At 37.8% G+C, this 20000-nt stretch overlaps 1 protein-coding gene across 4 annotated transcripts in view; it reads left to right on the top strand.

Annotated features, from left to right (window-relative positions):
• Nucleotides 1-20000, top strand: part of tln2a (talin 2a) — a 238388-nt gene that overhangs the window by 140653 nt on the left and 77735 nt on the right. For all 4 annotated transcript variants that reach the window (XM_061878614.1, XM_061878589.1, XM_061878606.1 and 1 more), the window contains exons 9-17: nucleotides 1782-1845; nucleotides 1945-2049; nucleotides 8869-9024; nucleotides 11374-11475; nucleotides 12002-12078; nucleotides 15081-15261; nucleotides 18506-18619; nucleotides 18762-18870; nucleotides 19000-19208. In XM_061878614.1, coding sequence (XP_061734598.1) covers nucleotides 1782-1845; nucleotides 1945-2049; nucleotides 8869-9024; nucleotides 11374-11475; nucleotides 12002-12078; nucleotides 15081-15261; nucleotides 18506-18619; nucleotides 18762-18870; nucleotides 19000-19208 — 1117 coding nt within the window. The remainder of the gene's footprint in view (nucleotides 1-1781; nucleotides 1846-1944; nucleotides 2050-8868; nucleotides 9025-11373; nucleotides 11476-12001; nucleotides 12079-15080; nucleotides 15262-18505; nucleotides 18620-18761; nucleotides 18871-18999; nucleotides 19209-20000) is intronic.

The following is a 20000-nucleotide window of genomic DNA, read 5'->3' as shown; positions in this document are numbered from 1 at the left end:
TCCAGGGTGTACCCCACCTTCCGCCCGATTGTAGCTGAGATAGGCGCCAGATGGATGGATGGATGGATGGTATACGTATACATATATACATACATATATATATATATATATATATATATATATATATATATATTTTTTTTTTTTTTTGTATGTATGTATGTATGTATGTATATATCTATATGATATAAAAGGGCCATAATGCCACTGTGAATTAATGATCCAAAAAATTGAAGAGCACATCCTACTCAGTGGCCTAGTGGTTACAGTGTCCGCCCTGAGATCGGTAGGTCGTGAGTTCAAATCCTGGCCGAGTCATACCAAGGACTATAAAAATGGGATCCATTACCTTCCTGCTTGGCACTGAGCATTAAGGGGCGGAATTGGGGGTTAAATCACCAAAAATGATTCCCGGGCGCGGCACTGCTGCTGCCCACTGCTCCCCTCACCTCCCAGGGGGTGATCAAGGGTGATGGGTCAAATGCAGAGAATAATTTCGCCACACCTACTGTGTGTGTGACAATCATTGGTACTTTACTCTGTCTTTCCCTGCTGTTTTCTGCACTATCATCAGCCGCGTCCGGACATCCTGAAACGTTCAATAAATACGGATCGTGAGGCCATCGTTGAATTATGCGACCATTTACTAAAATAGCGTGACGGCTTCACAAACAGTTGTACTTAACAGAGCTCCTAACATCAGAAATAAGATCAGGATTGTTTCACTAAATAAGTGAAACAAAGATTGTTGTTCACATCCAGCCAGGAAGCATGCGTACACACAGATCGTCATGACAACACACAAACAACATACAAATTTGAAATTTATCATCTTTTTCAAGGATTTCAATGGACATCCACAAGCTGTAGTATATCGTCATGTTCCACAATTTTCACAAACAAAGGCATGACAAAGGGACGGCGTGGCGCAGTGGTGAAGTGGTTGTGTGCAATCCGAGGGTCCCTGGTTCAATCCCCACCTAGTACCAACCTTGTCATGTCCATTGTGTCCTTGAGCAAGACACTTCACCCTTGCTCCTGATGGGTACTGGTTAGCGCCTTGCATGGCAGCTCCATCCATCAGTGTGTGAATGTGTGTGTGAATGGGTAAATGTGGAAGTAGTGTCAAAGCGCTTTGAGTACCTTGAAGGTAGAAAAGCGCTATACAAGTACAACCCATTTATTTATTTAAAGTCCGCCTTTATCCAAGCACTTTGGAGGGTCCATAGCCTGAATGGGAGAGTACAAGTAAGAGACTTATGTAACTTATAGCGTGTAAACAAACACTCATGCCCAAATGGAAGGATAAGGCCCAACACATTTGCTCTTGTCAAGAGTAAGAGAAAGACACCATCCCTAATATATATTTTATATTTTAAAAAATATAGAACCGCAGTTTGAAACCCCTCAAATAAATGGTAAATGTTTGTACTTGTATAGCGATTTTCTACCCCTTTTTAAGGAGCCCAGAGCACTTTGACAGTATTTCCACATTCACCCATTCACACACACATTCACACACTGATGGCGGGAGCTGCCATGCAAGCTGCTAACCAGGACCCATCAGGAGCAAGGGTGAAGTGTCTTGCTCAAGGACACAACGGACGTGACTAGGATGGTAGAAGGTGGGGATTGAACCAGTAACCCTCAGATTGCTGGCACAGCCACTCTACCAACTTCGCCACGCCGTCCCCTAAATAAAATGGTTATCCTTAAATTCTTGCTTTAAATGTGTTTTTCCCTCATAATTATGGATTTCATGTTTTTCTTTCAAATGCTTCCAGCCTGAAGGAGTTTTTACCCAAAGAGTACATAAAGCAAAGAGGATCGGAGAAGAAAATATTCCAGGTGGGTCTTACTGTATCTCTCGATGGGATTTAACCCCTTACCATTTACCGGTATATTAAAGAAATTATCAGTTGAATAAATCCATAATGTGACCTACAGGAGCACAGCAACTGCGGAGAAATGACGGAGATCGAAGCTAAAGTGAAATATGTCAAACTGGCGAGGTCTCTGAGGACTTACGGAGTGTCTTTCTTCCTGGTCAAGGTGGGGTGAAATTATAATTTAATTAAAATAACCTTAAGTTGTCCGTCTTCTTCTTGCTCTTGAATTGACTGAAGGAGAAAAAGCATCCATCCATCCATTCATCCATCCATCCATCCATGGAGAAAAAGCAAATTTGGAAAATTAGTAAAAGTGGAGCAGGAGCCTTTTATCTACAGAGTGTAAAATCTGTTCCCTGGGCATGAGTTAACTGGATTTAAAAAAGTTGAAAGAATTCCACAGCAGGGGTTTCAGTCCACTTGAACTTTTACAGCTGTGCTTTTTATGTCCCGGAAACAAATATCCCTCTAGGCCATTTCCTACATGCATGCTGTGAAATGGAGTTAAAAAAAAACTTTGCTCAGACAAATTTAAAAGGAAATGTCATTTTGACTAATAATTCAGAGATAAATAAAAGTCTATCCTCTCCCAAAGGACAGCATTTTTTTTTCCAGGAAAAAAAAGTATTTACATTTCTATTTACATGCCAAGCAACTTCTCACCGCAGCGAGTCAGAGCCTTTCTCCTATCAGTCACATTCACCAGTGACCTAGAGAGATGCACGGATGCCATTAATATTGTTGGGAAATCATTACTTGAAGTTAATCTTTACAGCTTTTCTTTTAATGTCCCGGGAACAAATATCATGTGAAATCGAGTAAAAAACAAAAGCAAACAAACTCTTGGAACTTTGCGAAGACCCATTTAAAAGCCTTTGAGACACTCGTGATTTAGGGCTATATAAGTAAACTTTGATTGATTGATTGATGATTGAAAATGAAACGTCGTATTGACTGAAAAATTATATTTCCCCATTGTGGGATGACTAAAAGTCTATCCTATCCTATAAGACTGTATTTTTTACCCTAGAAAAAAGTATTTATATTCAGCGGGTCAGAGCTTTTCTTCCTGTCACTAACATTCACCAGTGGCATGAAAAGATGCACAGTTAACAAGCAACATAGTAGGAGTAATAGTGCTATTTTTAGAATAATGACAATCAGTGAAGCAGAGTCATCAAACAACAGTCGAGCAGCTAAGAAATATGACGTTAATTGTATAATCTGAAATGCAAGTCAATTTTTGCTGTAATTTGGCCATACCTGTAATTTGTGTTGTCATTCCTTTACACATGATTGTCACCAAAAGTTTTTTTTTCATGTTCCATCCATCCATCCATCATCTTCCGCTTATCCGAGGGTCGGGTCGCGGGGGGCAGCAGCCTAAGCAGGGAAGCCCAGACTTCCCTATCTCCAGCCACTTACATTTTTAAATTTCAGTGTGCAATTCTCTCACAGGTGTACAATACACTGACAATTATTAGACAATAGTCCAAAGTCGAAGGAGGACTAATGAGTCATTTGTTTTTAAAGCGCATAAAAACATTTTGGATTCATATTTTTCCTTTTTTGTTGCTCATATCTCTGGATCAACTTCAGCCCTACACAAAAATAGCAAAAATGTAAGGTTTTTGATTTTTATTTTAAATAGGGCTGTCAAAAATGACAAATTAACATGTGATTAATCACAAAAATGTCTCTCTCTCTCTCTCTCTCTCTCTCTTCTCTCTCTCTCTCTCTCTCGCTCTCTGTCGCTCCCTTCCCCCCCCCCTCTCTCTCTCTCTCTCTTCTCTATGGAGAGAGAGAGAGAGAGAGGAGAGAGATTTTTGTCTCAATATATATCTACAATGTACTATGTGTTTAATATATATATATAGAGTGAGAGAGAGAGAGAGAGAGAGAGAGAGAGGAGAGAGAGAGGAGAGAGAGAGAGAGAGAGAGAGAGAGAGAGAGGAGAGAGAGAGATGAGAGAGAGAGAGAGAGAGAGAGAGAGAGAGAGAGAGGAGAGAGAGAGAGAGAGAGAGAGAGAGAGAGAGAGAGGAGAGGAGAGAGACTCTTTTGTCTCAATGTATATGTCTACAATACACTATTTACATTGTATATTGTCACTGAAGGCATCAAAATTATGAATGAACACATGTGGAGTTATGTACTTAACAAAAAAAGGTGAAATAACTGAAAACATGTTTTATATTTAGTTTCTTCAAAATAGCCACCCGTACTCTAATTACTGCTTTGTACACTCCCGCCATTCTCTCGATGAGCTTCGAGTGATAGTCACCTGAAATGGTTTTGCACTTTACAGGTGTCAGTTTTGATTCCTTCAGTGAAAATCTACAATGTAATATAGTCATGAAAATAAAGAAAACACATTGAAATGAGAAGGTGTGTCCTAACTTTTGGCCTGTACTGTGTGCATATCTATATATATATATATATATATATATATATATATACGAATCTTTGGGTGTCCCACGATTCGATTCAATATCGATTCTTGGGGTCGCGATTCGATTATATATCGATTTTTTTTTGATTCAACGCGATTCTCGATTCAAAAATTATATTTTTCGGATTCAAAAGATTCTGTATTCATTCAATACATAGGATTTCAGCAGGATCTACCCCAGTCTGCTGACATGCTAGCAGAGTAGTAGATTTTGTTTAAAAAACCTTTTTATTAATTGTAAAGGACAATGTTTATCAACTAATTGGCAATAATGTAAATTTGTTTGAACTATAAAACGAACCACAAATATGACTTATTTTATCTTTATGAAAACATTGGACACAGTGTGTTGTCAAGCTTATGATCTGCGATGCAAGTGTAAGCCACTGTGACACTATGTTCTTTTTTTTTTTTTTTTATAAATGTCTAATGATAATGTCAATGAGGGATTTTTTAATCACTTGCTATGCTGAAATTATAACTAATATTGATACTGTTGTTGATAATATTCATTTTTGTTTCACTACTTTTTGGTTTGTTTCTGTGTCTCCTCAATTGCTCTGTTTATTGCAGTTCTGAGTGTTGCTGGGTCAGGTTAGGATTTGGAATTAGATTGCATTGTTATGGTATTTGCTGTGTATTGCAATGTTTGTCATATATATATATATATATATATTATATATATATATATATATATATATATATATATATATATATATATATATATATTCAAAAAAAGTAAGGACAATGATTTCTTTTGTTTCCAATGAAGTTGTCACTGTTAGGGAACTCTTCAAATTATGGCTTCCCCCCCACCCCCCAATATTTTGCATAATTCCATCTAAATTATATGCGAACCTCGTTTAGAAGAAAAACTAAACTACCCGAATACTTCCCCAAATCATTCAATTAAAATACCAACATCTGTAACCAGGAAGCTTTTCTATTTTCACTTGAAAAAAACACAAATCACAAGCACGACCTCGGCTCTCAGCCTGGGATCCGCTTTCACATGGTAAAATGCTCGACCTTTGTCATTTGGGTCCGCCTTGAGTGTAATCCGACAGAGCAGAGGCATTTAAAAATAGGCCGACAGAGAGTCTCCCCAGCACCTCATCTTTGTAACCCCCCTCCCGTAGACCCCACAGAATTCACATTCCCCCCATAACTTTTACACAAGTGACCCCCTTTGGCCCCTCAACGTCACATTCTGTCCATCTGCTCGCCGCATGTACCAGAGTTCCTGAAACCTTTGCTCTCACAAGAGCTCAACAAGTCAGATGTATTTATCATCAGGATTATGTTCATTGTACTCTAAACTAGGGTCTTCCACTCCATGTAAAGCAGCGTATTGTAAAAAGTACTGTATTGTATATACCAGGGGTAGGGAACCCAGGGCTCTCGAGCCATATGTGGCTCTTTTGATGACTGCATCTGGCTCTCAGATAAATCTTAGCTGACATTGCTTAACACGATAAGTAATTAATAATTACACTGGTAATTATTAAGGGACGGCGTGGCGCAGTGGAAGAGTGGCCGTGCGCAAACCCGAGGGTCACTGGTTCAAATCCCACCTAGACCAACCTCGTCACGTCCGTTGTGTCCTGAGCAAGACACTTCACCCTTGCTCCTGATGGGTGCTGGTTGGCGCCTTGCATGGCAGCTCCCTCCATCAGTGTGTGAATGTGTGTGTGAATGGGTAAATGTGGAAGTAGTGTCAAAGCGCTTTGAGTACCTTGAAGGTAGAAAACCGCTATACAAGTACAACCCATTTATCATTTATTTATTTTAATCACAGATTTAATTGATTGATTGATTGGGAACTTTTATTAGTAGATTGCACAGTACAGTACATATTCTGTACAATTGACACTAAATGGTAACACCCAAATAAGTTTTTCAACTTGTTTAAATCAGGGGTCCACGTTAATCAATTCATAGTACGTGTTAAAAACAAACATTGAAAATATAAAACATTCTCATGCATTTTAATCCATCCATCCTTTTTCTACCCCACCTGTTCAAGAAGTCGCATTAAGAAGTATTTAATTTATTATTGGTTAACTTCAGAATAACAATGTTATTGAAAAGAATAAGAGACTTATTATACTGTAAAAATGTTGGTCTTAATTAAAAATGCACACATTTAGTTGTATTCCGTGTTAAAAAATATTATATGGCTCTCAAAGAAATACATTTAAAACAATTTGGCTTTCATGGCTCTCTCAGCCAAAAAGGTTCCCGACCCCTGGTATATACAATAACAAGGTCATGGAGTTACCGAAGGGCAATCCATCTGATTTGACATATTTATAGGTGATGTTTTTTTTAATTATTATTAATTGATTATAAAAATATTTCTTACAACTATCATAAAGCTATAAACTAATTGCCCGTACATCTATTAATCCTGCATGAAAAATTAAATTTACATTTGACATTTAGCCCTGCGATGAGGTGGCGACTTGTCCAGTGTGTACCTTGCCTTCCGCCCGATTGTAGCTGAGATAGGCACCAGCGCCCCCCGCAGCCCCAAAGGAGAATAAGCGGTAGAAAATTGGATGGATGGATTAGACATTTAGATGTATTGTTTGTATTTAATATGAACTTATGTTTTATTTAGTGTAATTGTTTTGGTCTCTCACTCTTGTTTTTCTTTTTCTTTTTCATTTTTCCATGAAAATTGATTATTAGAATAAATGTAATTTAATCAGCAGTCCAACAAAAACTGACCTGCTACCTACCTTTACAAACCTATCTAGAATATGATTTTAAATTTTTTTTTTAATATAACGGGTAGATTAAATATAATTGCTGCAATTAAATTTACTTTTGAAAAAATCCCTCATGTGGATAATCATCTGTTGTTTCTTATTAATCTTCCCAAAAATATAAAAAATGTATATATATATATGTATGTATATATGTATGTTTGCGTGTATATGTATATTTGTAATATTTATATACTATATATATAATATATATGTATTAGTTCCATATTATATATGATATATGTAATATTTATATCCATCCATCCATCCATCCATCCATCTTCTTCCGCTTAGCCGAGATCGGGTCGCAGTGGCAGCAGCCTAAGCAGGGAAGCTTCCGAACGTGTTCTGGGTCTTCCCCGTGGTCTCCTACCGGTTGGACGTGGCCCTAAACACCTCCCTAGGGAGGCGTTCGGGTGGCATCCTGACCAGATGATCAGATGCCCGTAATATTTATATATTTTATATAATATATACTGCACGCCATTATTTATGTATTATATGTAATGAATATGTAATATTTATATATATATATATAATATACTGTATATATATATTAAGGGTGTGGGATACGAATCGCGATTCTCATGTTGTGCGATTCAGAATCGATTATCTTTTTTTTTTTTTAATTTATATATATATATTTTTTTTATCAATCCAACAAACAAATACACAGCAATACTATAACAATGCAATCCAATTCCAAAACCAAACCTGACCCAGCAACACTCAGAACTGCAATAAACAGAGCAATTGAGAGGAGACACAAACACGACACAGAACAAACCAAAAGTAGTGAATCAAAAATGAATATTATCAACAAAAGTATCAATATTAGTTATAATTTTCAGCATATCCGTGATTAAAAATCCCTCATTGACATTATCATTAGACATTTATAAAAATTTAAAAAAAGAACAATAGTGTCACAGTGGCTTACACTTGCATCGCATCTCATAACCTTGACAACACACTGTGTCCAATGTTTTCACAAAGATAAAATAAGTCATATTTTTGGTTCGTTTAATAGTTAAAACAAATTTACATTATTACAATTAGTTGATAAAACATTGTTCTTTAGAATTATAAAAGCTTTTTTTTTTTTTTTAATCTACTACTCTGCTAGCATGTCAGCAGACTGGGGTAGATCCTGCTGAAATCCTATGTATTGAATGAATACAGAATCCTTTTGAATCGAAAAAATATCGTTTTTGAACCGAGAATCGCGTTGAATCGAAAAAATCGATATACAATCCAATCGCGACCCCAAGAATCGATATTGAATCGAATCGTGGGACCCCAAAAGATTTGCAGCCCTAATATATATATAAGACAGTATAATACTATATAATATGTAATATGTAATATTTATATATTATATATACACTGTATAACATAGCATTTAATACATATTTATATATAAAAGCACAAGCAAATCATCCTACATGCATGAAGCATTAGAGGATGCAATGGTTTTATTAAATAATATCAGTCGTGATCAGACTATCACTTGAGGTTTTTGGATCAATAGTTTGGCTAAGAGCCTGATAAGTCACCTGTCCATCACATTGCTGACGTGATGCAAACAACATTTCAGTTTCGATTTAAAGTCTCACCCAAAGCTCCATTTTCTGGTCTGTAAAAGAAAGTGAGAAATAAGCAAACCTCCATCAAAAAGGAGAGACTTGTTCAAGCTTGAGTAAGTCCCACAAATGCGTTGTGCACAAGCTCATGTCGATTATTTTAATTTCACTGTGTGCAGGAAAAGATGAAGAGCAAGAACAAGCTGGTGCCGCGCCTCCTTGGCATCACCAAAGAGTCTGTGATGAGAGTGGACGAGAAGACCAAAGACGTGGTGCAAGAGTGGCCACTCACCACCGTCAAGAGGTGGGCCGCCTCCCCTAAGAGCTTCACACTGGTAAGACATTTTGTACTTTGCGCAGAAAAACAGAAAACGTCGAACACAAAAACATCATAAAGTTAAGAATTGAAATCCAGTGTCCAAAATCACACAACTGTCAAATTCATGGGATTTTCAACTTATGAGTCGGGAATATAATTATTTTTTTCTTTGTTGTAGAGATAAATACTGTATACTGTATACATATACTGTATATATATATATACACACACACACATAAATGTGTGTGTATGTGTATATGTATATGTGTATGTACAAAACCCCAAAAGACCCTATAAAGCCTATAAAAGACAAGATATTTAATGTTTGAACTAAGAAACTTGTTTTTTTTTTTGCTAATCATCATTAACTTAGAATTTATTGGCAGCAACACATTGCAAAAACGCTGGCACAGGGGCATTTTTACCACTTTGTTACATGGCCTTTCCTTTTAACAACATTCACTAAATGTTTGGGAACTGAGGAGACCAATATTTGAAGCTTTTCAGGAGTAATTCTTTCCCATTCTTCCTTGATGTACAGCTTAAGTTGTTCAACAGTCCGGGGTCTCCGTTGTTGTATTTTACTCTTCATAATGCGCCACACATTTTCAATGGGAGACAGGTCTGGACTACAGGCAGGCCAGTCTAGTACCCACACTCTTTTACTATGAAACTACACTGTTGTAACACGTGCAGAATGTGGCTTGGCATTGTTTTGCTGAAATAAACAAGACGTTGTTTGGATGACAACATAATTTGCTCAATAACCTGTATGTACCTTTCATCATTAATGGTGCCTTCACAGATGTGTAAGTTACCCATGCCTTGGGCACTAATACGCCTCCATACCATCACAGATACTGGCTTTTGAACTTTGAGCCTACAACAGTCCGGATGGTTCTTTTCCTCTTTGGTACGAAGGACACGACGTCTACAGTTTCCAAAACAATTTGAAATGTGGACTTGTCAGACCACAGAACCCTTTTCCACTTTGCATCAGTCCATCTTAGGTGAGCTCGGCCGAGCCCAGGAAAGCCAGTGGCATTTCTGGGTGTTAAATGATAAATAAATGGGTTGTACTTGTATAGCGCTTTTCTACCTTCAAGGTACTCAAAGCGCTTTGACACTACTTCCACATTTACCCATTCACACACACATTCACACACTGATGGAGGGAGCTGCCATGCAAGGCGCCAACCAGCACCCATCAGGAGCAAGGGTGAAGTGTCTTGCTCAGGACACAACGGACGTGACGAGGTTGGTACTAGGTGGGATTTGAACCAGGGACCCTCGGGTTGTGCACGGCCACTCTTCCACTGCGCCACGCCGTCCCTTGATGAATGGCTTTTGCTTTGCATACTTCAGTTTAACTTGCACTTACAGATATAGCGACAAACTGTAGTTACTGATAGTGTTTTGTGATGTGTTCCTTAGCCCATGTGGTGATATCCTTTACACACTGATGTTGCTTTTTGATGCAGTACCGCCTGAGCGATCTAAGGTCACGGGCATTCAATGTTGGTTTTCGGCCTTACCGCTTACGTTCAGTGATTTCTCCAGATTATCTGAACCTTTTGATGATATTATGGACCGTAGATGGCGAAATCCCTAAATTTCTTGCAATAGCTCGTTGAGAAATGTTGTTTTTGAACTGTTCGACAATTTGCTCACGCATTTGTTCACAAAGTGGTGACCCTTGCCCCATCCTTGTTTGTGAATGATTGAGCATTTTATAGAAACTGCTTTTATACCCAATCATGGCATCCACCTGTTCCCAATTAGCTTGTTGACCTGTGGGATGTTCCAAATAAGTGTTAGATGAGCATTCCTCAACTTTCTCAGTGTTTTTTGACGCTTCAGGCCAAGTTTTTCGAAACCTGTTGGAGGCATCAAATTCCAAATGAGCTAATGTTTCCCCCCACCCAAAATCTAAAAGTTTGAACGTTAAGTATCTTGTCTTTGCAGTCTTTTCAATTAAATATACTACAGGTTGAAAATAATTTGCAAATCATTAGTGACCACTAGTATTAATCACTGACACAACATTGGTACATATTAAACATATACATTAAATAATATGCCAAAATATAATTTTTCAAATGGTTTGAAACTAGAAACCTTTTACATTATATCTAATAAGCACATAGGACTAAGATAGAGAGCGTCTTGTAAAGAAAAATATCTTCAAGGCCATGAGACATCACACATCTGGTAAACTGGTAATATAACATGGCCTCCTTTTTGTTGTGTGTAATGCAACATAAGGCATTAACAAGAAATTAGATTTGAATCCAGTCCATGCACAGTCTAAGATAAATAGTTGATTTAGGTTATGCGTGTTTAATTATGCAACTTTTTTTTGTAGGACTTTGGGGAGTACCAGGAGAGCTACTACTCTGTTCAGACCACTGAAGGAGAGCAGATCTCTCAGCTTATTGCAGGTTACATCGACATCATCCTCAAAAAGGTGAGACGTTAATCAAGAGAAATTAAGCGATACTTTTCATGCTAATTGGATTTAAGTCTAGCCTTTTCAAAACAGCTATTTTCCTCATCGAACCAACATTTGAAACTTTTGTTTTAGATTTGCTATTGAATTTAGAATTTTCTATATACAAAATGTGTGGGTTTGTGTGTGTGTGTCTCTTAATGTTTATTATATATATATATATATATATATATATATATATATATATTTAGTTTTACCCTGATGGTTATATTGCCATGTATTTGGTAAAGCCATTTCTGTCTGTCAGTTGGAGGTTTTATGGAGAGCAAACACATAAAATGTTTTGTTTGATTACCTTGTATTTGTCTAGCTGCGGCTCATTCATTGAAAGATAAATGCATTTAAAGTTCCATTAAATGAAGGTTGCAGGTTTTTATTCTCGATGTTCACACAAAATTCAACATTACACGGTCACAGTGGGCGTATTTTGTTGCTAACATACAGTGTGTGCATGTGTGCGTTTGCGTGTAATCCTTTTGTATAGAAACAAAGCAAGGATCGTTTTGGAATGGAAGGCGACGAGGAAGCAACCATGCTGGAGGAATCTGTGTCGCCTAAAAAGTAAGCAGACAAGCAATGCAAATATAAGACAAGCAATCTTTTTTTAAGACAAAATGAATAATTAAATTATTATGATATTATTTTTTCATAACTGGTGGATTTTTATAAAAAACAGCATCATATTTATTAGATACACCAACAGTTGTTTGAACACCTTTATCCTAAGATTGCCATCATCTTATCACATCAGTTGTTTGCTAGCTCGCTAACACTTTTTGAGACACCTCAATCTCCTCCGGATGAAAATCTCTGACTTGTTTGGGAAAAAGTTATTTGGTGCGAACTGTTGGTTTGCACGCATGAATCCAGTGTTTTCCACCCGCCACAAAAAGATTTGGCCCTATTTCTTCCCCCTCGCTCATAAACAAATAATAACTCACTTAGTCTAACAGATAATAATAATACAGAGCAGGAGGTATAAGTTTTGCCAAGTTAACAAGTAATCAAACCTTTCTTAATGTTTATTAAAAAAAAAGGCAACTAATTGCAAATCTTGTGGCGAGCTTTTTGGAGACTGACATGAAAGTATTGCTCTTCTCAATGAGCTCTCAGTGCTACTTTGGACCACATCGAGAAGCACTCACTTATTGTGATGTTAATTTGTAGTTCTAAACATGCTTATTTTGTTTTTTTTGTACTCCCATTATTGTATGTATGGAAGTATTCAGACCCTTTAAATATTTCACTCTTTGGTTCATTCTAGCCATTTGCTAAAATCAGTTAATTTTGTCTCTCATTATTGTACGATGTGGTCCTGATGGCTTCATCTGACCGGGATCTTCAGCTCTCGCTGGATCGGTTCGCAGCCGAGTGTGAAGCGACCGGAATGAGAATCAGCACCTCCAAGTCCGAGTCCATGGTTCTCGCCCGGAAAAGGGTGGAGTGCCATCTCCGGGTTGGGGAGGAGACCCTGCCCCAAGTGGAGGAGTTCAAGTACCTAGGAGTCTTGTTCACGAGTGAGGGAAGAATGGATCGTGAGATCGACAGGCGGATTGGTGCGGCGTCTTCAGTAATGCGGACGTTGTACCGATCCGTTGTGGTGAAGAAGGAGCTGAGCTGGAAGGCAAAGCTCTCAATTTACCGGTCGATCTACGTTCCCATCCTCACCTATGGTCATGAGCTTTGGGTCATGACCGAAAGGATAAGATCACGGGTACAAGCGGCCGAAATGAGTTTCCTCCGCCGGGTGGCGGGGCTCTCCCTTAGAGATAGGGTGAGAAGCTCTGCCATCCGGGAGGAACTCAAAGTAAAGCCGCTGCTCCTCCACATCGAGAGGAGCCAGATGAGGTGGTTCGGGCATCTGGTCAGGATGCCACCCGAACGCCTCCCTAGGGAGGTGTTTAGGGCACGTCCAACCGGTAGGAGGCCACGGGGAAGACCCAGGACACGTTGGGAAGACTATGTCTCCCGGCTGGCCTGGGAACGCCTCGGGATCCCCCGGGAAGAGCTAGACGAAGTGGCTGGGGAGAGGGAAGTCTGGGTTTCCCTGCTTAGGCTGTTGCCCCCGCGACCCGACCTCGGATAAGCGGAAGATGATGGATGGATGGATGGATTATTGTACGCTCCGCACCTCATCTTGACAAAAAAAAAAAAACAGAAAAGTGGACATTTATGAAAAAAGGTATCAAAATTAAAAAAATCACATTAACGTAAGCATTGACAGCTTTTGCTCAATACGTTGTTGATGCACCTTTGGCAGCAATTACAGCTTCAAGTGCCTTCCTTTTTGCTCGTTCCCCTTTGCAGCACCTCTCAAACTCCAATGAGATTGAATTGGAAGTGTTGGTTTGAATCCAGGATGTTTTCGGTGATCTTAGTCTTTTTTGGTGCATCACTAGTCAATACAAAATAGGCTGTGTACGCATATCCATTCATACTGTAACGATCTACTGGTGGTAATGTTTTATGTTTGTGTGGTTTTAATTTAAAGTAAATGTTTCCCGTGATCACAAACACACCGTCCTTGTCTGAAAGTGGATTGCGGGGAAAATGAAGCATAAGACCAAAGTGGTAAAACCTGTTGGAATTGGGCCGTTTGTTAGCATAAGATTGGCAATAAAAGTTTAAAAATAGCGTCAGATTTTGTGCGATGTCTTCTGAAGGCTGCAATACTTTATATTACCTTAATTTGTTTTAACATAAAAATACATATTTTCAAGGTGCTGTGGCTATGATATTGCCATGGCGGTGTAACACATTTAGTTTCATTAAGGGGAAACCCTGGTAATACATAGCCTAAATTATGTTGTATTCTTGTAGTATAACAAATGTAGAATATGCTTAAAAATTGTTTTTGTTTTTAAAAATCCATAGTGATTTTTAGCACCTTATAGCGAGGGACGACTGCCATGAATTGATTAACGTGGACCCGACCTAAACAAGTTGAACAACTTATTCGGGTGTTACCATTTAGTGGGCAATTGTACGGAATATGTACTGTACTGTGCAATTTACTAATAAGTCTCAATCAATCAATCAATCAATGCACAGTATATTGTGGTCCTGTGGAAGAAACAATGGAATCTGTAGACACCGAAGATAAATTTACCTTTTTTTTCTTTCTTTTTTTCAAGAGAATCAACATTTTGTGTTGAACTGTCACTTAAGTGTTGAAATCTTTACAGCAGCCTAACTGTGTGTTGTTGCTATAATGATGGCGTATAAACGGCACACAATGTCATTGTATACTCTTCCTGCAAAACAACATATCAGCTCCTTTTTCAATTTCCTCCACCATACCAAATTGCAGCACAGTTCACAGATCCATCCATCCTACAGGTCCTCAGTTCACCAGGCCAATGTTTCCTCTACTAGACTTTATCCCTGGAGATAATCTCCAGAGGAAATTTTGCAGCACTGAAAAAGCGAAAGCTCCGTGAGAACATTTCCTGATTAGGCGCCTGTTTTGTGCCAGCTCTCATTTCAAGACAGCGGACTATTTTCCGGTCCTAGCCTTTTATTGAGGATACCTTATCTCCCTTGTTCTTTGGATGTCGCCGCAGGTCCACCATCCTCCAGCAGCAGTTTAACCGCGTGGGACGGGCGGAGCACGGTTCGGTGGCGCTGCCCGGGGTGATCCGCTCGGGCTCCATCGGCACCGAGTCGCTCAGCGTGGGCAGCATGCCGTCTCCTCAGCAGCAGATCACAATGGGTCAGATGCACCGTGGACACATGCCACCACTGGTAAGTCAGAAAAGAAGAGTGGAAATCATTTGTTCCGGGGTCAAACAGTCACCATCAAAAAAAATATTATTTTACAGACAACGTTTTAAGTATCATTTTGTCATACACGCCTAAACACGTGTGATGTCCGATACCACTGATTTTTTTCTCCAGATTTAATACTGAGTAACATTCAGGCCGTTACCGGCGATACAAATACTTTGTGCAAATATATCTAATGTGTTTGCTAGAATTTAAAAATGTGTGTTTTCAAATAATAACATATCTCTCTGACAAAACGTTAAGATTGTAAGAAAAAGAGCAAACAATCAGAATGTAATGAGACAAAGCTAAAAAAAAACAAACAACTAATAAATAATAATATTTTACTTAGTCACCTTTAACACAGCATGTTGTATTTAAATATATATAAAACCCATTTTTTTAGCATTTTTTTTAAAATAATGAAATATCAAAGATGCCCCCCATAGCCTACTTGACCTTTTAGTATGTGGCCTTGGTGGAAAAAGTTCAGACACCTCTGATCCAAAACATTAGAAGCTCTCAAAATCAATGAAAAATATACTTAAGATAAAGACAAAGATCAAGTTATACTAATTTCTGAGTTAATTAATTACAAAAAAATGCACTAACCGTGATAAACACTGTTAAATGTATGCGTTTACATTAATATTTTCATACAGGCAGTATTTTTGACACGCTAGGTTATGCAGCTACACAATCATATTTGTATTTTTATTATATTCCTACATAGAGAAAACAACAGTAAAATCTAAGAAAACACAACAAAAAAATTGGGATGTAATGAAAACAAATTTCCAACTAATAATTAATAATATTATACTTATTCACCTATCATACAAAGCTGACACAATATCTGTGTTTAGCATTTTTTTTAATGAAAAATATCAATATAGCCACTGCTTACCTTTACTTTTTAGTACGTGGCCCTTAGTGGAAAAAGTTTGGACAGCCCTGAACTTAAGTATCATAAAAAGCTGGTATTAGCGATACCAATATTTCAGTATCGATCCGCACATCACTACTAAAAACTGTTCAGTGTAAAACAATGTTTACTGCAATGCATAAATATTTTTGGGAGAAGTTCTAAAATGGTAGATAAAAGTCCTGACAGTGTCTTGTTTGGTAAATACGTATACCAGAAGTAGTAAAAAAAAGTAAATGTTATTTATATATATATATATATATATATATATATATATATATATAAATGTGTATAAAACTTGGTAAATCACTGATCAAATGTACATATTGTACATACAGTGGGTACGGAAAGTATTCAGACCGCTTTAAATGTTTCATTCTCTGTTTCATTGCAGCATTTGCTAAATCAAAAAAGTTCATTGTATTTCTCATTAATGTACACTCAGCACCCCATCTTGACAGAATATAACAAATCTTGAATTTTTTGCAAATTTATTAGAAATAAAACAAGTTAAAAATCCCATGTACTTAAGTATTCACAGCATTTGCTCAATACTTTTTTTGATGCACCTTTGGCAGCAATTACTCCCTCACGTCTTTTTTATTTCGATGCCACAAGCTTGGCACACCTATTTTGGGCAGTTTCGCCCATTCATATTTCATCAGATCGGATGAGAAGCCTCGGTTTTCATCTGTGATGTCTTTGTTCATTGCTGCATTCATCTTAGTCTAGTCAGGGAGGTGACCAAGAACCTACAGGTCACCCTGTCAGAGCTACAGCATTCCTCTATTGAGATAGGAGAACCTTCCAGAAGGACAACCATCTCTGCAGCAAACCACCAATCAGGTCTGGTAGAGTGGCCAGAATGAAGCCATTTCTTTATAAAAGTTTGCCAAAATGCTGCCCAATAGGTGTGCCTAGTTTGTGGCATCATATTAAAAAATACTTTAGGCTGTAATTGCTGCCAAATATTAACCAACAAAGTAATGAGCAAAGGTCCTGAATACTTATGTACTTGTGATATTTGAGTTTTTTTTATTTTTTATAAGTTCACGGGAAGCAAGTGTGACATCAGGCTCTGCAGCTTGAGTCACTTTTCATCGCGGACATTGCGCGACGGAATTAGAGGGTCTCTAAACACGAATACAGTCCATAATAACACCCAAAATAGATGCTCACTTTGTTACAAGTCGTTTTTATTATAGAAAGAGTGACTCAAAAGGATTGGAGAAATCTCTAAAAAAACTAAACAAATCATTCTAAAAGTACATTGTACAATAAGCAGCAACAATTTAAAAATAGAACAATGTAGGAAAAATGTTGATGTTAATACGATACTTAATAACATATTTGTTTTAAATGTAAATTCACATTGTTTGCATTTTTAAAGAATTTATGCATCACAGCGAATCATATGGTTATGTAGTATTAACCACATCCGCACCACCACAAGTATTGTGGCAATTTAGGGGAAACCCTGTACATGTGACTGTGAAACTTAAATTTACATTTGTTAATATATATGTATATGTATATGTATATGTGTGTATATATATATATATATATATATATATATATATATATATATATATATACATATATAAGTATGTCTTGATTGGATTATCCAGAGAATAGTGCTCGATACCGTTGTAGAGCGCAATATGTAGGTGTGGGAAAAATCACAAGACTACTTCATCTCTACAGAACTGTTTCATGAGGGGTTCCCTCAATCGTCAGAAATCTCCTGACGATGGATCGTCAGAAATCTCCTGACGATGGATCGTCAGAAATCTCCTGACGATTGAGGGAACCCCTCATGAAACAGTTCTGTAGAGATGAAGTAACCATGTGATTTTTCTCACGCACACATATATATATGTATATGTATATATATATATATATATATATATACCGGTGTATAAAAAAGTATTTTATTTTTAATTTTTTTTTGGTATTTATTTTTTTAATGTAAACCAGTAAGTAGCAAAGTGTAATAGCTTCCCAGTGGGCTCAGAGGTAAACAAAAACAATACAGCAATGACAGAGACTCACAAATTCTGCCTAGCAACATGGGACTGTGAAACCTCACCAGGAAAAATACCCCCAAAATGACTATTGTATTCGTCTCCTTTTTTGCTAAAGTTATTATTTAGTGTTTTGTTTTTACTGCCATTTCATTCATTGTCTTTAAGACTAAAATTGTAATTATAATGTCTTAAAAGACTTAAGAGAGGTGCCAAGTGCCAACAACTCTTGTCTTTGTGATGTAATTTTTATGATGATTGGTGTCTTTTGCAGAGCTCAGCCCAGCAAGCTCTGATGGGGACCATCAACACCAGCATGCAGGCTGTGCAGAAGGCTCAGATCGACCTGGGGGAGGTGGACAACCTGCCTCCACTAGGACAGGACATGGTATGTCAAGTACACATCTTCACTGAATAAGACACATAAAAAACTATATGGACAATTTTTTGGGGCTTATGGGGATTACATATACAGTACATCAGTACAGAAAGTGAAAAGAAACTAAGTTGTGTGTCTTTCTGTGACGTAGGCCTCCAAGGTGTGGATCCAGAACAAGATGGATGAATCCAAACATGAGATTCACTCTCAGGTTGACGCCATCACTGCAGGAACTGCTTCTGTTGTCAATCTCACAGCCGGTCAGCAGTTACCAATTTTTAATTATATAATTATTTCTTATTTTATACTCAGGGTTCTGTGCTGTTTACTTAAAACTGTATATATATATATTTTTTTTACATAATCATTTCCAAATGTTTTTGGTCCAGGCGACCCGACCGACACAGACTACACTGCAGTGGGCTGCGCCATCACCACCATCTCGTCCAACCTGACGGAGATGTCCAAGGGCGTCAAGCTGTTAGCTGCTCTCATGGAGGACGAGGTGGGCGGCGGTAACGACCTCATGAAGGCTGCCAGGACGCTAGCAGGAGCTGTGTCTGACCTGCTCAAGGCCGTGGAGCCTGCATCTGGAGAGGTAACCAAAGATGGATGGGCCTTTAACTCTGAATCCATCCTGGGGATTTTTGTTGGGATTTTAGTTAGTTTATTGGACCATTTATATGTGTCTTGGCTTATTTTCTCTAAGCTTTCTTCGACACATAAGAACAGGCTGGATTTCTTACGTTTTGGGGCTGTTGACCCATAGTGGAGGAAAATAAATTACATGTACATCTTTGGGGTTCTTACTTCAACCTTAATTTGTAAGCAAAGTCGTACTTCTCGTCATTTACATTTTTATTTTAAGTTGACTTAATTTAATCATTTATTTTTTTATATTAATTTCCAACTGCTAAACTTCGAGCGTACTTTATATATATTTTTTTAACTGCCATTTTAATGCACATATATATATTTTTTAATTTTATATTCACATATTTTTAATCCTTATTTTAAATTTTTTTCATGTAATAAAATGTTTTATTTTTTTAAAATATATATTTAATTTAATTTACCTGACCCAACGAATGTGAATTACAACCTCCAATTGTTTGGGTGACGATTTGGTCAGAATTGATTCTCGGTTTTACCATACTTGCCAACCTCGAGACCTCCAAATTTGGGAGATGGGGGAGGGGGTTAGCGGGGGGTGTATATTGTAGCATCCTGGAAGAGTTAGTGCTGCAAGGGTTTCTGGGTATTTGTTCTGTTGTGTTTATGTTGTGTTACGGTGCGGATGTTCTCCCCACATGTGTTTGTCATTCCTGTTTGGTGTGGGGTAGCGGGGGTGTATATTGTAGCATCCTGGAAGAGTTAGTGCTGCAAGGGG

The sequence above is a fragment of the Nerophis ophidion genome, linkage group LG02 (genome assembly GCF_033978795.1).
Source record: "Nerophis ophidion isolate RoL-2023_Sa linkage group LG02, RoL_Noph_v1.0, whole genome shotgun sequence".
Taxonomy (NCBI): domain Eukaryota; kingdom Metazoa; phylum Chordata; class Actinopteri; order Syngnathiformes; family Syngnathidae; genus Nerophis; species Nerophis ophidion.
Note: the sequence above shows the minus strand (reverse complement) of the source record. Positions and strands in the feature narration are given on the sequence as shown.